Source organism: Pteronotus mesoamericanus, unplaced genomic scaffold (assembly GCF_021234165.1).
Source record: "Pteronotus mesoamericanus isolate MK-2021 breed Mesoamerican mustached bat unplaced genomic scaffold, CSHL_Meso_final contig_46, whole genome shotgun sequence".
Taxonomy (NCBI): domain Eukaryota; kingdom Metazoa; phylum Chordata; class Mammalia; order Chiroptera; family Mormoopidae; genus Pteronotus; species Pteronotus mesoamericanus.
In genome coordinates this window covers 4,055,058-4,078,984 of record NW_026555170.1, presented here as the reverse complement: position 1 = coordinate 4,078,984, position 23,927 = coordinate 4,055,058, and the positions used below count along the sequence as shown (strand labels likewise).

The following is a 23,927-nucleotide window of genomic DNA, read 5'->3' as shown; positions in this document are numbered from 1 at the left end:
GAAGGAATGGAGCTTAGATATGATCTTTTCCAGAATCTTCATTTAATAGTTGAGAAAACCAAGATAGCAAGAGATTAAGTGATGTATACCAGTAATTATCCTGTAACTTTTAAATACGTTTTCTGAATTTGTTGTACTATTATAGTAGGTACTTCATTCCCTTTTTGTTTTGTTCTACACTTTTTCCCTCTTCTTTTTTGGATATGATTCTGAGAAACTATATCTTCACTTCTTTTTCCTGTTTTTAAAATGAATATGCCCACTCCCTTTTCCTAAAGCTAAGTTGAAAGCACCATAGTTATTTTATGGTAATTTTTTGTTGTTGTTTTGCTACACTGAAGTCTAAAGACAGGGCTCTTTATTATTACCACACATTTTTTAAAAAAGATATGATAAACTATATTGCCTGAAATATAGCCTGGTTATTTTCTGTTTTTCCATAATTGTATTTTGTTTAAAAATGAAAATAGCAATATTTTCAGGGTGATTTTATTTCTGTAGTTTTGTAACTTTTCCTAATTTGCAAAGTTTTTTGTTTTTGTTTTTGTTTTTGGCTTGCTTCCATTGTTTCTTAGCTCCACATTTTTATTTCTTTATTTAAAAAATGTGTTAACTTTCTAAGTCAAATTTTGTTTTTAAGGATTTTATGATTTTATGAAATTTTTCTTAGGTATTGCATATTTGGCTGGGTATTCATAGCAGTCGATTTTAAAAGAACAAAATATTATGAGTGAAAAATAACCGTGAGGCTAATTGTAAGGCAATCTAAGTAAAAGCGAAGATATATAATAATTAGTCATTTAAATACATCACTATTTCCTTTTTTTATTTTGTCTATTTATTTCATTAACTTGGTCCACTGGGTTAATTTGAATTATGTTTCCATTGCTTTATAAATTTAAGGGCTACCTTCAACATGATTATAAAAGTACTTAATGTAATTTTGAAGATGGTTTTCCTTCACAGTTTTAAATGAAAACAAAAAAATCTTTTGTGATAGTCTTTACTTACCCTGCACATCAGTTGAAAAATTCAGTTAAGCTCCATTGGTGTGAATTTACTTCATCCTTCATGCCTGCTGCTATATTTTCAACATCAAACCCAGTGCTTTGAACATAGGTAGCACTTGGAATTTAAATGAATGTATTCAAGAAAGAATGCATGACCAGTTTGAAACTTCTTTTGTGAAGGGCTCATGTAATATCAATACAGTGGATGTAAAAGGTAATCTGTCTTATTTTTTCATTATATTGCTAGTTTCCTTTGAAGTTATGTATGTGTGTTTGTGTGCATAAAAATCTGTATTTTGTTTAAGTGAACCAATGAATTCAAAAATGCAAACAAGAAGTGGCCATGGAAGTGATAGAACAAGTATGGGTCAAGTATCAAAGAAGAAGAGTGGAATGTGTTAGAATTTTTACTTTCTGTTTAGGTGTTGTCCTGTGTGAATAAAACTGAAAAGCCAGTGTTATGGAAAGTACTCCAAAATGAAGATCACTTTTAAAATGTTCAGTCTTAAGGAACAAGAGTTTAATTAATATTTATTTATTAATACAGTAATTAAAAGTACCTACATTACAAAATTTTATAGTATATCACAGAGTTTACTTGCTGCCACATTGGTACTTGTGCAGTAAGGAACAGAGTCTACTGATGTCTTTCCTTGAGATACCTTGAAAATCAAAGATTACTAATCACACAATTAAAGTTACATTATTTAATATATTACAGTAAGTTCTTCCTCACCTGTAGTTGGGAAGTTAACATGTATATTATGACTTTTAAAAGCTGAACAAGTTAAGTTCTCGTTTACTAAGGGAATAAGTATACCAGCTATACAGTAGAGTGGACTCTATTTGCTCAGAATTTGACTAACTTGAATATCACAGTGTTAGTATGTATTACTTTATTTGAACCTAAAAATTGAACTTAAAAATTACTGAATCTGGACTACCTCAAAGTCTTAATACTTTTTAAACAGTTAAAACCTAGAAAAATGCATTAAATACTAGAGTTTTTCTTATATAAATAAACACATTGTTTGATTTTTGCTTTAATAAAATAAAGCAGTGGCTCCCCCAACCCCTTGGGCCTCCTGGGGGGCCCAAGTCCTTCTGATTGAGGCCCAAGAGGAAAAAAATAAACCAGTGAACTATCCAAGGTTTAATAGATAAATCTATTTAAGTGTCACCTTTTGTTCCCTACATTTTTATAAATTCTAATTTATTTTTTAAAAAGCTTGTTGAGAATAGTGCATTAAAAAACTCTTAAGTGTTTCCTTACCTGGCTGTTTCCCCTGCCCTTCCCTAACACTGCGACCATCTTTATGGACAATTACATGAGACCGTCTTTATGGATGGTTATGTGCTCCCTTTGTGGTTAGAATTAGATGTAAAATGCTCTGAACATCTTTCTTTCAAACAAGGGAGCAGTAAGAAATAATAAAGATGAATCCTGGTAATAATAAAATTTGATACTTGTATAATGCTAGAGTTATGTCTAGAAGTTGAAACTACCTCTTTCAGTGGCGAGATCTTGAGCGGTCATAGTAGACTTCAAAGGAGACTTTAAAGAAAGCTGACAGGGTTTGAGGATTGTATTTTAATTTGGTTGGTGGACAAGAGTAGAAGGTCATTTGAAGCAGGGAGACAAAGTGTGTAATCATGGCGGTATATGAAAAATTCTTTGTATTTTTCAGGGGTCCAAATTCGTTTGGTATTACTGGATAAAAAGTGGGTATTGCTGTGGGGGGGAGAGTGAGGAGAGATACTATAGATATTTGTGTAGGTAAGAGAGAGTGTGTTACAATGAAAAAGAAAACTGTTTGAAAAATGTTTATTTTAGAGATACTCATTAGCAAGAATTGTTTTAAAGAGAAAGTATATCTGTATAAAATGACTGACAGTAGTACCATAATTAAAATATATGTATTTATTTGAATAAATATAAAGAGTGACACTTGTACTTTGGAGGAAGGATTGACCTATATCATCTAAAAACACAGCTGTGTTGTAGGTTGAGGAGTCAGGCTTTCTGCTAAGGCAATATAAATAGAATTAAAGAGAAGAATAATTTGTTTAGAGAAGAAAAGATTAAGGAAAAGGTGAGGCAACTAGGAGTACCGAAAAAGATGTTAAGAAATATGAAAGCTGCCCTGGCTGGTGTGGCTCAATGGTTTGAGCACCCATCTGCAAAGCAAAAGACTGCAGGTTTGATCCCTGCTCAGAGTACATGGCTGGGTTGTGGGCCAGGTGTGGGGGGAGGCAACCAGTCAGTATGTCTCTCACACATTGAAGTTTCTCTCCCTCTCTTTTGCCCTTCCTTCCCCTCTCTCTAAAAATAAATAAACTAAACCTTTAAAAAAAAGAAAAGAAATATGAGAGCTCTCTTTTATTAAGAAAGTATGTGTCAAGTGTAGAAGGAAAAAAAATATGGGGACCTAAGAAGGACACATGTCAGTGAAGAATGTTTTACCGTAATCTGGGAAGCTCTGGAGGTAAAAATCTGTTTTTGACCTTTGTTCACTTTTACATATCCTGTTGTCTATGGAGGTGTCTTTAAAGTTAATGACTTGATTATTCCTTTTACTAGTTTTAGTTTACTTTTGATTCATAGCTGTTTAGAATTGTATATCTGGTAAGATATTTCTCATTTCTTAAATTATATGAACACGTAAGCCTTTCTGGCTCTCTATGCATGTGAACAGATATCTTCATTTTTGGTTTGATGAAAATTAGTGATTTGTACATGTACATCTCTTCATGTGTGAGTTTGATTCCTTTCAAACTAAAGTTTTGTTATATGATAGAGACATTGACATGCATTATGTCAATGAAAATGAAAATTAAAACTTATTCCTTGTTGATGGATTCTCTGTTATGTAATTATTTTGTTTGGAATTTCAGTTGATTATTGCAGTTAAGCAGTATTCTCCATCATTGATATTTTGTATAAGAATCATTCTTAATACACTATCAAATTCATCTGAATTTAAAAAGCACTTTGAAAATATGGTACTGTTCCATTTAGAAAATGAGATTAAAAATCTAGCATTTTATACCAATTTATGAAACTATTGGCTAGTTGTATAGAGAAGCATTAAAACAACGAACAGCCAAAGTGACATTAAGTGCCAGATGGGGATTTGAAATAAAAATATTCACTGTGTAGTCTTTATTTAAGTGTTCATAATTCAGTTATATCAGTTGTATAACTCAAAGCATAAGTAAAGTTTCATTGCCTTTATTTTTTTAAAGATTTTATTTTTTTATTTTTAGAAAGATGGCAAGGAAGGGAGAGAAACATTGATGAGAGGGAGAAACATTGATCGGTTGCCTTTCTTGCGTGCCCTGTCTAGGTCCAACCCACAAACAACCCAGGCATGTGTCCTGACTGGGAATCAAACAAGATACCTTTTACTTTGCTGGATGATGACCAACCAGCTGAGCCACACCAGCCAGGGCCTCATTGCCTTTATTGATAAGCATATGATAAGCATATTGATAAGTATGATTTCATGATTTGTTCTTTTTTTAAAAAAATTTCAGTTACAGTTTACTTTCTGTGTTATTTTGTATTAGTTTCAGGTGTACAGAATAGTGGTTAGACAATCTGTGCTTTGCAAAGTGGTCCCCCTGATGTATCCAGTACTCACGTTGCACAATACATAGTTATCACAATATTATTTACTATATTCCCTATGCTCTACTTTACATTCCCATGACTATTTTGTAACTATCAATTTGTACTTAATCTCTTCACCTCTTTCACCCAGAACCGTAACCCCCTTCTCTCTGGCAACCACCAGTAAGCTTTCTGCATCTGTGAGTCTCAATTTTGTTTGTTTGTTTATTTTGTTCTTTAGATTCCACTTGTAAGAGAACATGACTTGTTCTTAAAGGGATAGATAATATAGGTAAGACGACTGCAGAGCCAGTACAGTTCTCTTTGAGAAATATTTTGAAGAAATGTTGGGTTTGTGAAGTTTTTCAAAATAACATTTGTTTCAATTTAACAACTTTTACGAATTCTTTAAAATGCTATTCTATTTTTTTACTTATACATCTTCTCAATTGAAAATTTCTAGCCGTGTTTTCTTTATAGTAATTTTATTCTTCTGGTGTTTACGTAATCTGTTTATGAAAAGTATGTTCCCCTCAAAGCTTTATCACATTTTTACCTACACTGATGTATTTAACATTTTGTTTAAAAACTAGATAGAATGACTCTAGATATAAAAACACCAAGTGTGATGATAAGCTAGATATGCCATATGTGGCAATTTAGGTTGGTATACATCTCAAATGGCATGTTTAATGTACTGTATTACTAATATTAGTACTTTTACAATGGAAGGCTGCTGTAGTAAGAAAAAGACAAATATCATATGATTTCACTCGTATGTGGAATCTAATGAACTAACAAGCAAAATAGAGACGGATTCACAGACACAGAGCAGGCTGTCAGCCATTGTGGAAGGAGGGGCTGGCTGGGGTTGGGGCGAAGAGATTGAACAAAAAAGAGAAAAACAAAAAGAAAGAACTCAGGGACCACAGACAAATTTGATTGCAAGGGCGGGGTGGAGGTGGACGGGGAATCATGGGGGGAGGTGGAGGAGGGTATATGGGAGATAAATGATGGAAGGAAAGTTGATTTGGAGTGGTGAACACACAATACAATGTACAGATGATGTGTTGTAGGATAAAACTTTTTCTTTGCAACTAATTCTTACAAAAATGCAGGCTATGCAGAGCAAGTTAAAGCTAACCTCTCCTCACCCTACTCCTTTAAGATAAGTTATATAAATAATGAGGTATATATCCTTTTAGACTTTATAAATGCTTTTTTATATAGAGTATATTTTTAGCAGATAATTACAAGTGATAGTTGTTACTCTAAGGTGTTCTTCCAATCTCAGTTGTGTAGATGTTTTTACTTGCATAGACTAAAAATGTGTTCTGTGATATCCTTGAAGATAGGCAGAGCTTTGTTTTTTTGTGTTTTTATTGTACCCATTTAGCTGAGATGAAAACTAGGGCATGAATTAATAATATTGAAGTATATTATAATCTCATATAAGCATATAGGCTTATTTGTATTAAGGTTCTTGACAATTAATATAAGTCATTAGTCCCTCCTTTCTTTATTCTTATACATACAAATATAAAACATTAAAAATATTGACCATTGCTTTAATAGGAATAAATCAGGTGGAACATAGAATATTTAATACTTGCTTTTAGGATCTTTTTCAAGACACTAAGACTTCTGAAAATCCTTTCCACCTTAGTCAAAAAGAAAGCCATAGTGTATGAAATGATGAAGCTAGATGTTTGATAATATAGATGATGATTTGCAAAGCTTGCTTTTTCAGCCTTTTTTAGCTTAAATATTTTTTTAATTTCTCTGTAAAGGCCTAGAACATTTTAATTCATGCTCTTGCTACTTCCATGACAGATCCAAGAAATTTTAATGGTGTATTTTTACTAAGAGTATCTTTTAGGGGTCATAGTTTATTGCATTCTGTTCTTTAACAAGTACTCATATTTTCCAAGAGTCACTACAAGAAAATTTGGATTGCTATTATGGTAAATTTTTTTTATAATATATCTATATTTTCTTATAATCAATGTATAAACTTAATGCTGTATTCAGATGCCTTAAATATTAAAGTATTATTTGTATATTAAATATTTAAGATTCATCTCATAGCAGGAACAGCTGTACATATGATTTTGTTTTGTGTGAATGTGCCCTTAAGGACAATAAATGGTAATTAAGATCATACTGATTCTGGGGCTGTTTTGTGGAAAATATAAAATCTGAGTGAATATCTGTCGTAGAGAGCAAGTCCAATTTTATGTTGAGAACGCTGTAGCGTTGAATATATAAGAATACTAGGACCTATAGGAAAAGAAAAAGTGAGAAGCTTTGCTAAAGGTCATTTAATTTCAGTATAATTAAATATTGTGGGCCTGATCGCAGTAATGGGTTTATTTTTGGAGACTTAGAACCTGTAGAGATTATGAGAGTGTGTGAGTCTGAATGGAATGACAGTAATATTGAAAGTTGGTAGTTTATAGAAAAGGAATCTATATTAGTCTAGGGTAGGGATGACTCTGGTGTGTCTCTGTTTATATTAGTGTATGATTTTGGGAAGTAGAGAAATTTGGGACAGGCTGTGAATGCTGAAAATAACCCCAACTTTCTCCTCATTTGTAGCATTTTCACTTTGGAACTAAGACAATAGGCTACACAATATATGATGAATTAAGGTACAGTTTCAAAATGGAGCCATCTGTTATTCTGGTTGATTATTTTATGTCCTATTTCATGGAGAAAATAAAATTAAAAGAAATTTCATAAGTTCCCACCACGAGATTTAGCCACCTAACTACATCAGCACCTATCCAGTCTATATTTTCTTTTATTATTTTATTAAGATTTCCCTGCTCCTAGCAAAGGCCAATCCTCTACTTTTATTCTAGATTTCATTCCCTCATAGCTATTCAGCCTGCAAACATTGTTATTTCTCCAATGTTAAAGTTTTTTTTTCCCCTTATCCCATTTTCTGTTCCAGTTACCATGCCTATAACAGTAAAGTGCTTCAAACTAGTTGTCTATACTTCTGCTGTCCCTAGTTGCTGTCCTATTTTTGTTTTGAAGGCATTCCAATTAGAATTTTGACTCCATCCTTCTGGAACTGCTTTTGTCAGGGTCTGGTGACTTCAGTGATGATAATTCAGTGGTCAATTCTCAATTCTCATCTCTCTGTACCAATCAGCAGCAGTTGACAGTTACCACTACCTCCTCTTTGAAACATTTCATTTTGCTTTCAGCACACTTCTGCCTCAGTACTTGTAGCCTCAAGTTTCTTTTGCTGGTTTCTTCTCATTTCGCTGAGCTCAGTCCTTGAACCACTTTCTTCTTTTTACTGTATATGCTACTCCCCTTGGTGATCCTATCTGGGACTATCACTTTAAATAACTGTCTGTTCTTTGATGACTATCAAATGTTTATGTCGATGCTGGACTTTTTACCTGAACTCCAGACTAATGCTACATTGGTGTACTTGATACCACTTGTATGTGTAAATGGGTTAGAATTAAATATTCTTATCTCTCTGTCGATATCCCCAGATTTACTTCTCCCTCAGTCATCTCCTTCTTAGTTGGAGTTCTGTCCTTCTAGTTCGTAAGACCAAAAATCTTGGTGTCATCCTTTTAGGAGAAAAAAAGTTATTGATTGATTTTTAGAGAGACGGAAGGGAAGAGCGACAGCAAAGAGGAACCGATTTGTTGTTCCACTTATTATTAATGCATTCATTGGTTGATTCTTGTATGGGCCCTGACTGGGGATTGAACCCAGCATGTTGCTCCAACCAACTGAGCTACTCGGCCAGGGCCTCTTGCAGTCATTCTTTCCTTCTTCCTTCCAGACTTCACATGTAATCTGCCATGATTCTGATTATGTTGAAGATATTTGCCGTAAATGAAAGCCAGTATCAAAAACAAGTGAATGTTGGAAAAGTGCAGTCTGCTCTGCTTAGCTAAGTAGAGAATTAACCAACCAAAGACGTGGTTGGCTGTGAACTCATGTTGAAACTCTTGAAAGCTAGAGTTCATGATTAAATTCGTTATAGGGGAATCTGCGGGAAAAAATCTGTATTCTAAGGAATGTCAGCATCAGTACATCCACTATAGTAGCATAAATATTTTCATACCTGTGAGAATTGATTTTTAAAGAATAAACACGAAGTAGGAGGATTAAGAAAATACTAAATAATACCAGTGCATTGAATTGTATCAAAATGAAATCTACTGATATTTGAGGATGCAATTAGCTTAAAATGTTAACCATGTTAGGTGGTATATACACACACCCATAGCATATACACACATATACATTGTGAATGATAAATATATATTGAACCATTTAGAATATTGTGCTAAATCAAAACATCATCTTTTTAAGGGTTATACCTTAAATAAATTATAGATGTATAAAAAATGAAGTTATTTAAGTGGTAATTATTTACTTTTATTTTTACTGTATTTTTTCCATTACCATTTTACTCCTTATACTCTCTTCCACCTCCACCCACCCCTCTCTGCCCACCACAATCACCACATATTTTCAGATATTTTTATGCTTACCAAGTGAGAATTTCCTTATTTTTTTTAAAAGATTTTATTTTTTTATTTTTTAGAAAGAGGGGAAGGCAGGGAGAAAGAAAGGGAGAGAAACATCGATCTGAGAGAGAAACATCGATCTGGGAAACATCAATGGGTTGCCTTTCCTATGTGCCCTGGCTGGGGACTGAACCTACAACACAGGCATGTACCTTCCCTGGGAATGAACTGGCAATCTTTTGCTTTGCAGAACACACCCAAACAACTGAACCACACAGATCAGGGCGAATTTCTTTATTTTATTGTCTACAAAAAATTATTCTAGTTCATGGTTTTCATTTTTCTCTTTAATTTAAATCAGTTAGTTTTTACTTTACTGTTTTATTTTGTCTTTTTATTCTGTAATCAGTTATTAAAGGAAATTGTATTATTTCACACTGGGCGGAAAAAAATTGAGTTTTTATAGATCCACTATAATACTTTAAAATAAAAAACTAGTAACAATTTTGACTTCTTTTTTCATCATACATTTTTTTGGTATATCTTACTTGCAAAAAATATTTAATATCTGAAAATAATCTGCCGGAATAAGACAAAATAAATCTGTACACTTGTCATGTTAACTGATACACTAGAGGAAGTTTGTTGAGTCACTGTTGTAAAACAAAGAAAACTGGTGGTTGTAGCATTCTGGATTACAGGATCAAGAACATGTGAGTATTCATTTGGTTTCATTTTTAAGTTTAACATTGAAATTTAATTTGTGGCTCAAAATTATGTCTTAAAATTTGTGACTTAAGACATTTTATTTTTGCATGCTTACTAATTATTTTTTTCTTGAATCATACTTTAATATTGTTGCTCATTTATGTGCGATATAAGTTTGCGTATTATCCTTACATATTATTTTGGAAATATCTCTAGTGTGCTGTTTTTAAAGGGCTGATAGTGACAGATTTCTGTACAGGTTTATCTGACTCCAAAGACCAGGGTCTTTTTTTTTTTTTTTCAATCGTATCTTACTATATGTAAAAAACACCTTGGACTGAAAAAACACCTTCCCCCATATTTGACTTGCTTTTAAAGTTTCTTGTATTAAAGTTTTATTTTTAAAATGTTACCATGTGGTTGATTTCTGTATACTCAAATCATGCTTTTTTAATTTTAGTCCTTTTAAAGAGCTTTAAGATATGTCTATTGAAATATATTTAGCAATTGAAATATATTTAGACTGTAAGCATAGTTAACAAAAGTCACATTTAACAAAATTTATATATTTCATGAGTATGAAATACAGGGTCCGACAGAAGTAACGCCTATTTGAGTGTGTTTGGTAAGATAATAAAATGGGTATAATTATTTATAGTTTTAATTTGAATATTTCACTTAAAATGTCAGATGAGGTGCTTGAATGTGATATTGTTATGTTTAGAATTACATACGATTTTGTAATAAAAGAATTTTGTAATAAAAAGGGGTGATATTTGTGCCAGACCCTGCATATTTCAAATTTTAACATATTTTCTTATTAGTGATTTTTCATGTTGTTTTCAAATTTAATATATCCAGTTTTTCCAACATTTATATATCCATGTGCTGAGCTAGCAAATATTTATTAAGTATGTATTATATGCAGAGCATTTTGCTGTGCAGAGGTACAAAGATATTTTAAGACCAAATCTCTTCTTAGTGATGAGGAATGAGGCTGGAGGGTCAGGAAGGGCTAAATTATGAAGGGCCTCTTGGTCTGTGTCAAGTGATTTAGACGTTCATTTGTCTTAAATCAGATTACATACCATATGTTTAAAGGACTTTGTAAATCTTCAGTTAATAACACTTAAACCTATATCAATAACCAAAACTGGTTACTGGTAGGGGTTGTTTACAGTTTTCAGAGAATTATTTTCTTAGAATTTACCTAGAAGATATTTCACAGTATAGTTAAGAGGTTTTTTTAAAAAAATTGTTTTTTATTGGTCAATTATGGTCATCCCCATTTTTCCCCCATTTCCCCTGCCCCACCCACCCCCACCTCCCACATTCAGTCCTCCTCCTGTTTTCTTTGTCCATGGGTCCTTTATACGTGTTCCTTGACTTGAGCCTTCCCCTTCATTCCCCTGTTAATATAAAAAGCCATCATATCTGTAGTAGTTGGTTAACTTTAAAAATTTAAAGTCATTAAAGTAAGAAACTAATTTCTGATAAAATTTTTTACTTTTAATATAAGTGACCACTAATTTATACGGCTCTGTTTAAAGTTGGAATCCAAAGCTATTTGCTGTAAGATACTGTTTTACATTGACACTGCTAAGGAGAAGTATGTGTGCAGAAAGTGACCATGTTAAGTGATTGTAAATTAGGAATGAATATTTTCAAAGTAGCAATGAATGTGTTACACTCTACCCCAACCATATCATTACTGTTTTACTTCTCCCAATTTTATGATACTCATTTTTATTCTTGAAAGTCTTTAAAAATGGGTATTCTTTGTTTTCTTGAATAGTCATTATTTAAAATATAAATGTAAGCTCTGATATAGCTCAGGCTCATGTTTTTATTACCATCTATGTATTGTTGCTCTGTGACTGCTGAGCATCCCTATATAAAAGACTAAGTTGGGTCAATTGATTCTATTACTGAACACAATATATATTTCCAGTTGAGCCAGCTCTTCTTATTATCCCTTTGTTTATCTCTGCTTAGCTTTCTGTCCTGTTCCTACTTTTCAAACATTTTTCATCTTTGTCAGCCTAGCAGTTCACCTCAAACTCATTCATACTATGTAAATGAACTTATGTCGCAGTTTCAGTCCTCCTCCTATACTTCAAAACATTCTAATTTTACCTTTAATCCTTGTCTTCATCTCTCATTCTCTCTTCCTTATTTTGTAGCTGTCATTTATCCTACTTCTTTTTACCTTTCTTTTAAGACTCTTGTTTTATTATCTCATTCTTTTGGATGGTACTTACTTTTTTTTCTTATTTGATCCTTCTCCTTGGCTTAGAAACATACTCAGTTCTATTTTTCTTAAGTTATGAAAGACTAAATCCTTTATTTGATTCTGATAATTCTCTTATGGTGACTGCCTCTTTCCCTTTCCACAGTCATTAAATTTCTTAAAACGATAATCAATCTGTATACTGTTTCTATTTTTTTCTGCATTCTCCTGCTCCTGAAGTTATCTAACTCCCTTAAAGGTCATTGATATCCTCTTAGTTCCTTAGTTTGCTGAACTAAATTTCAGTCATCTAGACATCACATATTTGGTTGTGTTTCTGTAGTAACCCCTTCTTGAACACATACCCCGAACCACTATTCTTCTATATCATTAAGGTTCAATTTACATATTTGATCATTTAGGAAGTCTTTCCTGATCATCTAAATCTAGTTAAGCTACCCTTCTTTTGTGTTCATAAAGTATTCTGAAATTCTTATCCTTATTGTAATTGTCTTGCACTGTAGACCAGTGACTCTATGACAGTAACGACCCTGCCATCCTTATTTACAGTGTGCCCCTAATACTTAACATAGAGTCTTCCACATAGTAGGTGCACAATATATATCTTGCATATATGAATAAGTAAGTAGGTGACTAACTCAAAATGTCCAAAATGTATGTATTTTCATGATTTGTAAACCTCTTTTTTTGTTTTCTGATTCAGTTATTGGTACCAGTTGCTTTCAAGTTACCCAATTTGTTAGAAAAACTAGTTATTTTTGATCTTGTGCTCTTCTTTATTTTCCTTTTATTCTCTCTCTAGTTGTTGCCAATTCTTGTCTTTTTGACTCAGAATTGTACCTTAAGATAGCATTTTTTTTAATGTTCTTGCTATGTGCCTCCATTATCAGATGTTTAATCTACAACTGTGTTCAGTATAGACTGAACCGGGGCTGAGAATCATTTCTTGGTATATTCAATAACTTCCCATTCATCTTTGGTCTTTAAAAACTCCTTCTAGTCTGATAGAATATGAAATTTGAATTTTATATTCGATTTACAGTTCTTCCTCTGCCCTACTACTAGTTGGGCTTTGGGCCCCAGGAACTTGAAGTTGATAAGGTCTGTTATTTCTCTCTTTAGATTTCAGTGGGGACTTGTACCTCTCCCTTCACCCAATTCTGATTCCGGCATCTTTAGGATTAGGGTCTGTATGGAAAGAAGAAATGAACAATATTGTATTTGTACTTAACTAAGCTTATGATTGTAATATTCTATTGAATTTTGCTGCCTCTCACTTAACACTGACCATTAATGCTGTCTTCCTGTGTGGCAGGTGTCCAGATGATGGCTTTCTCAAAGAGTACATTTTTTGAATCTGTGAAGGGTTCTGCTGGGGTCTCCTACTGCACAGTTAACTTACTGTGAGATATCCTTAGGGAACTCTCTTTTAGGCCTTCTGTGTTCTAACCACATGGGCATAGTCTGATACCTAAATATTCTGATAAGCCAGGAGTGAAATGGTGGTCTTCTCGTGAATACACTCAGTATGTAGAGATCGTTCTCTTTTCTTGCAGCACCACAGGGAAGGCATATTGCCAAAAGAGCAACTGTCTGGCCTCATTTGTTTTCAGTTCTCTTTAGAATGTGAGTATACTTCTCCTTGTTTTCATGTTTGGGTTCTAGTTTTCAAACCCCAGGCAATAGGATAGGTATCATTAATCATCTGCTTACATGTATACCAAAATCTTTTAATCCATATTATTTAGTCTCTAAACCAAAATAACATATTATCAGTCATTGCTGTTAAGCTAGGAAAATACTTTTATTAGGCATATTTATAATCTAGGGGAAAAAAAGAATTTTACAGAGTTTGGGAAAACTAAACAAGAGAGAATAAATACATTGATCCTAATAAAGTAAAGGTTGGTTTGGAATACTTAAAAAAGACAAAGTGTCTGCGTAATACAAAACTTAGGGATGGTTCTGTTTCAGCGCATTACGGCCTCGTGACGGTGCTTCCTGAACAATTGAGAGAGGTGACTGAGGAGGTAGTAGATGTAATTGGGGATTTTACCTTTATGTGATATATTTTAGGGCCATAATGTCCTAAATTACTTTAGTAATTTACTTTACTAAATTACTTTATTTTAGTGAATTAAGTTTTTAAAAATTAATAAAGTTTATCTTTGTTTGAATGAGGAGAAAAATGGTTTCTTTCTGTTACCCTTTCTGACATTTACTTCTATAGGTTCTGTAAGGTAAAGAACCTTGAATGTAAGGTATAGAGTCATCATTAAATACCAAAAAACACTGGACTGTTGTTTAAGTATATATTGAATCAGAACTTCAAAAATTGTTTGGGCTTGTTTCATTTACAATACCGAAAGACAAGATAAACACAAGAAATAATGTACTGTTGAAGAAGTAAAGATAATGTGGGACTAATTCTCTTCATCTAGAAAATTGCTTAAGGCTGTGCTCTCAAGTATATAGTAGTTGAAATTGGGTATGATAATTATTTGTTATTAATAATGTGCAGGTTTTGCATCTTCAATTTTAGCACTTTGAAGTTTTTGATAATTTGAATATCTAGATCAGAGGCTTATCTAGTTACTTTCCAGGATAAACGAATTTTTGAGATAAATTACAACAAATAAAACACATGATTTTAAAAAATTACACTTTAAAAACATTCTTTAATATTCAAACATATTCTTATCCACTTCCCTGTTTTAATACTTCAATCACCTCATTTGCCGTCAAGAAATATTTAATAAACTCAGATTTGCTACTCCCCATTTAATCAAAATGTTTGTGTCTTAGGGAGAAAAACAGGAAGAAATTAATAAAAATATACTATGATATTCCATATGCAAGATACTTTGCTATGTTTTTAAATTTCACTTATTTTTAATTCCTAGAAGCACTGTTTGATTCTTTTTCAGATCTCTTTACTCTTGTGTTTCAAGTCTCTATTCTTGAAACATAATAAGCATACTCATTTTGAATTTTGTCTGATAATTCTGCCATCTCTTGTTTTTGCTGGTTCTCACTCATGCAGCCATGCTTCCTTGTGTGTGTTTTAAATTTTTTGTTCTTAGCAATTTATCTGAAAGAATTTTTTGAAACCTGGGCTAAAGGTGGTTTCCTTCAACCTAAAAGTGGCTTTGCATTTGCTTTTGTCAGGTGCCTGTAGTAACTCCTAGTTGGAACAATTTGTAACTGAATTCTTGGTTTGAGGTTATTTGAATTACACAGATATGAATTCAAGCTGAAAGCCTATTTGAAGGTGGAGTTGTAGTTATGAATTTCTGGTTTTTTTCTTACCCCTCATTTTCCAAAAGTATGTGTTGGGGGATTTGTCAGAGAGTGAGAGGTTATTTCTGTTTTACTTTTATGACATCATGACCCCTTGGTGTCAAGAGTCGGTAAGATAAAAAGACAGAAGCGCAAATTACATTGGTTCATCAAATGCCTTGAAGATAAATGCTCTTTTAAATTCTCTGCTTATTCCTCTGGATTTCTGCATTCACTTAGGTCTTGACCACAGTATTTATTGCTTTTTTTGTTAGCTAACAAATGCTAATATATTTCGATGTTTCAGGCAGAAGGATCGGTCTGGTTATCAAGCTTACTATATTGACAAACATAAATGCATGCTAGATATTTTTAAATGAAATATCTTATTTATTTTCCTAAGCTCTCTTGGAAATTTATTCATGTATCATAATCATTTCAGAAATGAGGTAAACTGAACAAAATCAGGTGGCTGGTAAATGAAGAAGATTGACCTCGACACAGGTCACTGTTTCCATGTGGGTTTGGATTTCTCATCTACAAATACTTGTTACAAATAGCATTTGTTTTGTCAATAAATGGTGAAGCATATAAAGAAATAGAAGCCTGAATTTACTATTTTACTATTTGCCAGGAGTTCTGAAAAAGAACATATAATAACAGTTAATACATTGTAAACGTAATTAGCAGTATGTGGCAAAAACAGGTTGTTAAGTGCAGTGGGGTTCCCTAAAAAAATAAATTAAAAAAATAAAAGAATCTTTTTTATTTTTCTTAAATCCCTCCTGTTATCTCAATATTATATGTCTAGTTTTTCCAAGATCCCAGAAGCTCTTTCTTCATTGCTAATTTTTCTTGACTTTCTCTTTTACCAGTCCCATTAATATGACTATTGGGTTGAGAAGTATCATATATTAGATATCAAACTCTTAAGTTATTTCAAATATAGATAGAAATATAATATTTGTTAGGTTGTTCTCAGTGATGCAGAAAGCTTTATTGATTACCAAATGGAAACTTAATTAAATTTTTTTAAACGTTCATCTTGTACAAGAAAAAAATCCTTTAAAATGTTATCATATATTTTGAATTTTGATATTTAATAATTTTAAGAAAAATGGAAAGTTAATGACCCAGAAGAGTAGAAATGAAACAGGTATAGAATGATCATATACAAAATGGAAGTTATCTTTTTTTAAGTATAGTTTATTGATTATGCTATTACAATTTTCCCATTTTTTTCCTTCCGTTTATCCCCCTCCACCCTGCACCGCCCCCCCCTCCAGCATTATCCCTGCTTGGTTCATGTCCAGGGGTTGTACATATCAATTCTTTGGCTTCTCCATTTCCTGTACTGTTCTCAACCTCGCCCTGTCTATTTTGTGCCTACCAATGATGCTTCTTATTCCCTGTACCTTTTGCCCTTACTCTCCCCCTCCCCACTGATAACCCTCCATGTGATCTCCATTTCTGTGATTCTGTTCCTGTTCTAGTTGTTTGCTGAGTTTTTGCTTTTTAAGTAAGTTCAGTTGATAGTTGTGAGTTTGTTGTCATTTAATTGTTCATAGTTTTGGATCTCCTTTTTCTTAGGTAAGTCCCTTTAACATTTCATGTAATAAGGGCTTGGTGATGATGGACTCCTTTAACTTGACCTTATCTGGGAAGCACTTTATCTACCCTTCCATTCTAAATGATAGCTTTGCTGGATAGAGTAATCTTGGATGTAGGTCCTTGCCTTTCATGATTTTTGAATACTTCTTCCCATCCACTTCTTGCCGGTTAGGTTTCTGTAGAAATCAGCTGGTAGTCTTATGGAAACTCCTTTGTAGATAGCTGTCTCCTTTTCTCTTGCTGCTTTTAAGATTCTTTCCTTATCTTTAATCTTGGGTAAGGTAATTATGATGTGTCTTGGTGTGTTTCTCCTTGGATCCAGCTTCTTTGGGACTCTCTGAGCTTCCTGGACTTGCATGCTGAGTTCCTTGGCCAGATTGGGGAAGTTATCCTTCATTATTTTTTCAAACAAGTTTTCAGTTTTTTGCTCTTCCTCTCCTTCTGGCACCTCTATAATTCAGATGTTGAAATCCTTAAAAGTTGTCCCAGAGGTCCGTTAGCCCCTCCTCATTTTTTTGAATTCTGTTTCTTCACTCTGTTCCAGTTGGATGTTTATTTTTTTCCTTTAGTTCCAAATTGTTGATTTGAGTCCTGGTTTCCTTCCCTTCACTGTTGGTTCCCTGTATATTTTCCTTTGTTTCATTTTGTATAGCCTTCACTTCTTCCTTTATTTTGCAACTGTACTGAATCATTTCTGTGAACATTCTGATTACCAGTGTTTTGAACTCTGCATCTGATAGGTTGTCTGTCTCCTTGTCACTTAGTCCTTTTTCTGGAGTTTTGATGTGTTCTTTCATTTGGACCATATTTCTTTGTCTTGGTGCACCTGCTATATTTTAAGGGGTGTAGCCTTGGGTATTCACCAGGGCAGAGCAACCATCTTCCATACGTTGGTGCACTCTATGTGGGAGAGGGGTCAAAGAGGGAACAGTGCCACTTGCTAGCCTGCTTGGCTCCTACTTGGCTTTCAGTCACTTCTCTTACTTCCCTCAAGCAGATTGTGCCCCTTCAGTTGCTGATTCCCAGGTGGGCTGGGGTGTGTACATTCTAGAATCCTATGGGCCCCTCCAACAGACTCTCCTCTAAGACTGGGAGTTTCTCTTGCCACTGTAACCCACTCCCACAGGTATTTATAGCCAGAGGTTTTGTGGCTTTATTTCCCCACATGGTTTGTCTCACTCCCCAGTTGTTCGTCTAGGCTTATCTGCACATGAATGTGGGACTGACTATTCTGCCAGCTGCAGCCTTGTTGTATGTCCTATCCACCTCGGTTGCTTGTCTCTGTCCCTCCTATCAGTCTGGATGAATGTTTCTTCTTTAACTTCTTGATTGTCAGACTTCCATACATTTGATTTTCTGGCAGTTCTGGTTGTTTTTTGTTTTTAAATTGGTTGGTATCCTCCTTTTCGTTGTGCAAGGAAGCGGAGTGCACAACCTCCACCTTGGCTGGAACTGGAAGCTACCTTATTAACACTTTAAAATTACCACTACAAAACTATTTAAATCAAGTAAGACTTGTGAGTGTCATAGGATAATGCAAATGAGAGAAAACTGTAAATAAAAATTTCTGAAGGAATTCTTTTATGTATTAAATTTAAAACTGATTATACTGTAAGACTTGTAAGTGTCATAGGATAATGCAAATGAGAGAAAACTGTAAATAAAAATTTCTGAAGGAATTCTTTTATGTATTAAATTTAAAACTGATTATACTATATACTATTTTTAAATAGAATTTCGTGTATTGGTTTTAAATAGACCTTAGTGTATTGGTTTTTGGCTTGTAATGACATCTTTTTATGAATTTCGATGGGAAAGAGAGTTGAAGTGAAGGCAAAGTGTTTTTATAGGAAATTAAATGAATTCTTTTTTTCCTCATTTTTTAGATATTTATTGAGCTCATTCTATTAGAGGTTCTTCTGAGTACTGTTGAAGATATATCCTCAGGTTCTAGTTTTAGGAGAGGGAAAAGAAAAACAGAATGTTTGTGTAACGATTGGTCTCTTAGGGGAGATTTTTAAAAGTAACATTTAGCCTTTAAAATGATATATAAACAGATTTATTCTTTTTGCTTCACTCTGATATAGTAAAATAAGATATTTCTCTTACTATGACATCTTATTTTTCATAATTTTTATTGATGACAAATTACCAGTGTCAGTAAAAATATCAAATAATAAAGAACATGGTGGGTCCTATATCTCAGTATCTGTTATTTTACTTTAATTAATTCAATTTTTGCTTCTATGCCTTTGGCATATTATGGTGTTAAATTACCTTATTAACTAAAAAGTGTGATAATAGAAGGGGAAAATATAGCAAAATAATTAGTAATAACAACAACAAATAACTTTTATTGAGCATTTACTATTTATAAGGCCATATTCTACACACTGTTTATATGTTATTTAATCTGCCCAATAACTTTATGAAGTGTAGGGCCTATTCTTAGAAAGCCAAAGCGCAAAAATGTTAAATCTCTTTCCCTAAGTACTTGGTTGCAGCCATCTGAGCCAGATTAGAAAGTCCATGCATTCAGCCCCCTGCATATTGTCTAACTTTTAATGATACCTTTAATTTTGATGACAATAAATTAGGCCTGGAATTTGTAGCCAGTAATAATATAGACTGATTCTGTTAATTGCTTTCAAAATAGGTATGGTAATTTCCTAGGATTATATACCATTACTCTAAGTAACCTTAAACCCTTCTTCAGTTCTTTAATCATTACATTTTTAAGATTTTGCTAAACCATTTTGTTTTGCACTCATGTAGTTTTATTATCCAAATTATATTTTCATTTCTGTCTTTACCATTCAACACATTTCTACTTATTCTTCAATTGTATCATGTTTTATTTCCTTTTGCTCATTTAAATGTCCTTAGAACTACCACAGATCACTTTTCTAAGTAACCTTTTTCTCTATATGAATGCCCATTTTGTAATTTCTTCTTTAAGAACTCTGCCTTCAGTTTGCATTCTCATGCTCCTTTTTCCTTCTGTCAGCTTTTCAGCACCAAAGATTAAAGATTAAAAAGAAAGCCAGTAAAAGAGAGAATGTGATGGTTTTAAGTTAGTTAATCTCATTTGTTTGTGATTCCCTTGTATTATGTAGTTAATTCAGTTCCACGCAATGTCAGTTGGTCCTCACTCTGGAACAGTGCTCAATGTTAGATTACAAAAATGTATGAGCCGTGGCCTATTTTTTCTTTCCCTTCATTTTATTTTTCTTTTCTTTTTTTTATCTTTTATCTTTTATCTTTTTTGTTTCTCCAGCTTCTTGCTATTTCTTGGCCTTATGTCACACAGAATTTTTAGTCTTTTATACATGGAAGCTAATAAGTAATAAGAGACTAGACAGACAAGAAAGCAAAAGAAAAGGGAAGGGAGTGGTGGACTGTGGCAGCAAGCATGGAAGCACTGTTGCTCTAGGACAAAAGCAGGTAGAACAGAAGTCAGTAGAGAGAGAGAAGAAAAAATATCTTTGTAATCTCAGAGAGTGGAATGGGTACTTAACTGTAAAATAGTAAAAAAGATAATAATGAGAAGAACAAAGAAAAAGAAAAGAATGACCCGTCAGTTGATGAATACTTGGACCCTTGGACATTACGTGTTTTGGGGATAACATTTTGTTCTTACGAAAGTGCAAGGGCCTGGTTACAGTGAGTATGGATGGGGAACAGTGTCAAACAGCTATTGTTTTATTGAGACAAAGACCAATGACAGTCAGTTTTCTCAGCATGGACTTCTTTAACAAAGTTATAGGATGCCTACTGGCTTTTAACAGCTCTTAAGTTTTATATCTTACTGCCTACAATTGTTACCTTGCCACGCAGTGTAATTACTGATGTTCACAGTCTTGGTGACTCTGATTCATCAAGAAATGTTTATTTTTAGGTATATTACATTTTAAGAAACTAGGAATATATGTGATACATTTTAGAAAATTTTTCATAAATGTATTTAAATTCAGGTACTTGAAGGGTCAACATTTTTATCTTACAGAAACCCTAAACAAGACATACCTTTTAGACATCCTTTTTTAAACTAAACTAGTTCTTAACCATTTTGTTTCTATGTTATATAATAAGAGCATTAGTAACTGTTGGCTTTTGTTGTAATTTTCACTCATTTTACTAATGTACCCTATTCAACATATGGAACAAAGGTTTTGAAGTAAGGCAGAACTAAATTTGAATATCTATCTTATTTGCCATCTGTGTGATTTTGGGCAAGATGCCTGATGTCTCTGTTTTACAGTTTCAAGTATAAAAATGGATATTGTAGTACCTATCACTAAGAGCAGTGAAGAATGATGGTGTATGTAAAAGCTTTATCAAAACACAGACTAAGACCTCAGTGAATGGTACTGTTTCAGAATAAAGCAGTATGTGGTTATGAAATTATGTAAGAGAGAGTTCCTTGATTTTCATCTTACTCAGCAGTGTTTGAGGTTCTCCTATTTACCAAAAAAGAATGACTTGGATTCACAAAGAAATTATTTGTAAAGGTAATTGTAATTAAAATCATTTAATATTTCTTCCTTCAATATTCTTAAGTTGGCATTGCACAGAATTTCTTCAGGCATAAATTTGAAACTGTAGTGAAAATATTGGAACTTCGTTTTTAGGAAAGAATTATTATGCATCATATGTATGTCAATCCACTGCTTAAACATCTTTCTTCAAAACTGAAAATATACTGAGGGTTTATATCCCAAGAGATTATAAGAGAAGGGGTGAGAAGCGGCTGAACAGGGAATTGAATAATGAATGCTGACTAATTGTCCCATTTATGCTTCATATTCACTGTCACGAAGTAGCTCTACTTTTAATTTTACTCTCTATTCTTATACAACCAAAGAAACAATAGATTCTGCTTATAGAAAGTGATTAGCTAAAAGCAATTGCAGTTTCAGAGAAGAAAAACACATTAGGAGTTATGGGGTCTCAGAGAAAGAGACAAATTATGTTTAGTGATGTGGTCATACTGTATAATTTTTAAGAGTATAGTCTCTGGAACTAGACTTCTGCTGAAGTTGGAATCCTCACTCTTCTACTAGATAGCCACGTGAACGTCATTGATTTACTTAATTTGTGTTTCAGTTTTCTCATGTGTAAAATAGGCATTTTTTTATCTGGCATCCTATTAATTTTGACCACACTTTCATATATTTCTAATACATCGATAATAACAGTTTACATTTATGTACAAGATTATAAAGTGTTTTCCAAGTAATCAAAGACAATATCTCGAGTTTAATAGATTTATAACATGAAGCAGAACATAGCAGAAAAATCACAAACTCCATAATCAAATTGCCTGGGTTCAAATCTCAATTCAGTCACTTTGCCTCTTTGTTCCTTCATTTTCTTATGTGTAAAATAGGAAAAATAATAGTTCCTACCTCATAGAGTTGAGATTTATATAAAAAGTGCTCAAGACAGTGGCACATAGTAAGTACAATGTGCTACCAAAGCGAGCACTAAAATTTGTTAACAGTTGGTGAAAAAAGGAAAGTTTTGGCACTTGAAGGTGTAAACATCATCTCTGGAATTTTTTTGTGTGTATGATGCTGGTGCTGGGTAATTGAAATATTACTACATTCAAATTAAGAAATCGACATTAATCATGTATTATTTTACAATGTAAGTAGGAAATTTATCTAATAAAATCAATTGAATTTATTTTAAAAACAAATAATATATACGCAAAGTGTAAAAGTAAAATAGTATTAAAAGACTTGAAACCTAATAAAGGATTCTTGTTTTACTGATCCCCATCTTCTATAGCCTTACTTTCCAGAGTCAGTGACTCTGCACTCCTAAAGCTATTTCTTACGGTATTTCCATATTTTTAAATAATTTAAATATTTTAAAATTGCTCTTTTATTGATTTATCAGTTTCCATCTCTGTCAGTTCACTTCCCATTTTATTAGTTGGGGATTTACTCTTCTTATGTTTATATATCTCCTCGCTTTCTCAGCATACTTACACAGTAATCATTCCATTTTCTCAACATACTTATCTATTAATTTTTCATTAAATCAACTCTATTGTTTTATAAGTATTGCTATTTTTATCTACCAGGGTTGTCCAACTTGCGGCCCCTGGGCTGCATGCCCAGGATGTCTGTGAATGTGGCCTAACACAATCATACATTTACTTAAAACATTATGAGATTTTTTTTTGATTATGTGTTGCAGTGTATTTAATGTCACTTGGCGGGTGACCCAAGACAACTCTTCTTCCATTGTGGTGCAGAGACACCAAAAGTTTGGACACCCCTGAACGTATAATGATCCTGGTCAGGTGGCTCAGTTGGTTGAAGTGTTGTCCTGTACACCAAAGGGTTGCAGCTTCAGTCCCCAGCCAGGGCGCATACCTAGGTTGTGGGTTCAATCCCTGGTTGTGGGATGTCCAGGTGGCAACCAGGCAGTGTTTCTCTCTCACACTGATGTTTCTGTCTCTTCCTCTCCCCTCCATTCTCCTTCCCTGTCTTCCTTTTCCTTTAAAAATCAATAAAACATATCCTTGGGTGGGGATTAAATAATATAAACAATGTGTTACAAATTTTTTCCTTTTACCACTTTTTCTTTTTTACTGGAATTAGTAATTACCTCATTTTTATTTGCTTATAATTTGTGAACCTACTGTTATTTTCCTAATGTTTCAACAGATGTCTTATATGCGTATCAGTAATTTTTTGAATGCACGAATATGGTTTCAAACGGTGTATCAATTGTCCCTTTTTTTGTGGAGACCTTTCCATATGGCTGTTCTTCCATCTAGATTGGTTGCTTTCTGTGCCTGGTGCATAGCAGGTCATCAAGACACTTCCCCAGGCTTTTCTCCAGTGCCAGATTTTTTATTTCCCGAATTCCATGCTCCCTCTCCCTCTTTGTTTTTCTTTGTTCTAGAAGTATACTTTTCAGCTGCTTCCTGA

At 33.3% G+C, this 23,927-nt stretch overlaps 1 protein-coding gene across 6 annotated transcripts in view; it reads left to right on the top strand.

Moving 5' to 3' along the window:
* Window positions 1–23,927, top strand: part of NOVA1 (NOVA alternative splicing regulator 1) — a 148,384-nt gene that overhangs the window by 10,851 nt on the left and 113,606 nt on the right. For 2 of the 6 annotated variants that reach the window (XM_054577894.1, XM_054577895.1), the window contains exon 3: window positions 13,647–13,716. The exons of the other annotated variants lie outside the window; for them this stretch is intronic. In XM_054577894.1, coding sequence (XP_054433869.1) covers window positions 13,647–13,716 — 70 coding nt within the window. The remainder of the gene's footprint in view (window positions 1–13,646; window positions 13,717–23,927) is intronic. 6 annotated transcript variants of the gene reach the window in all.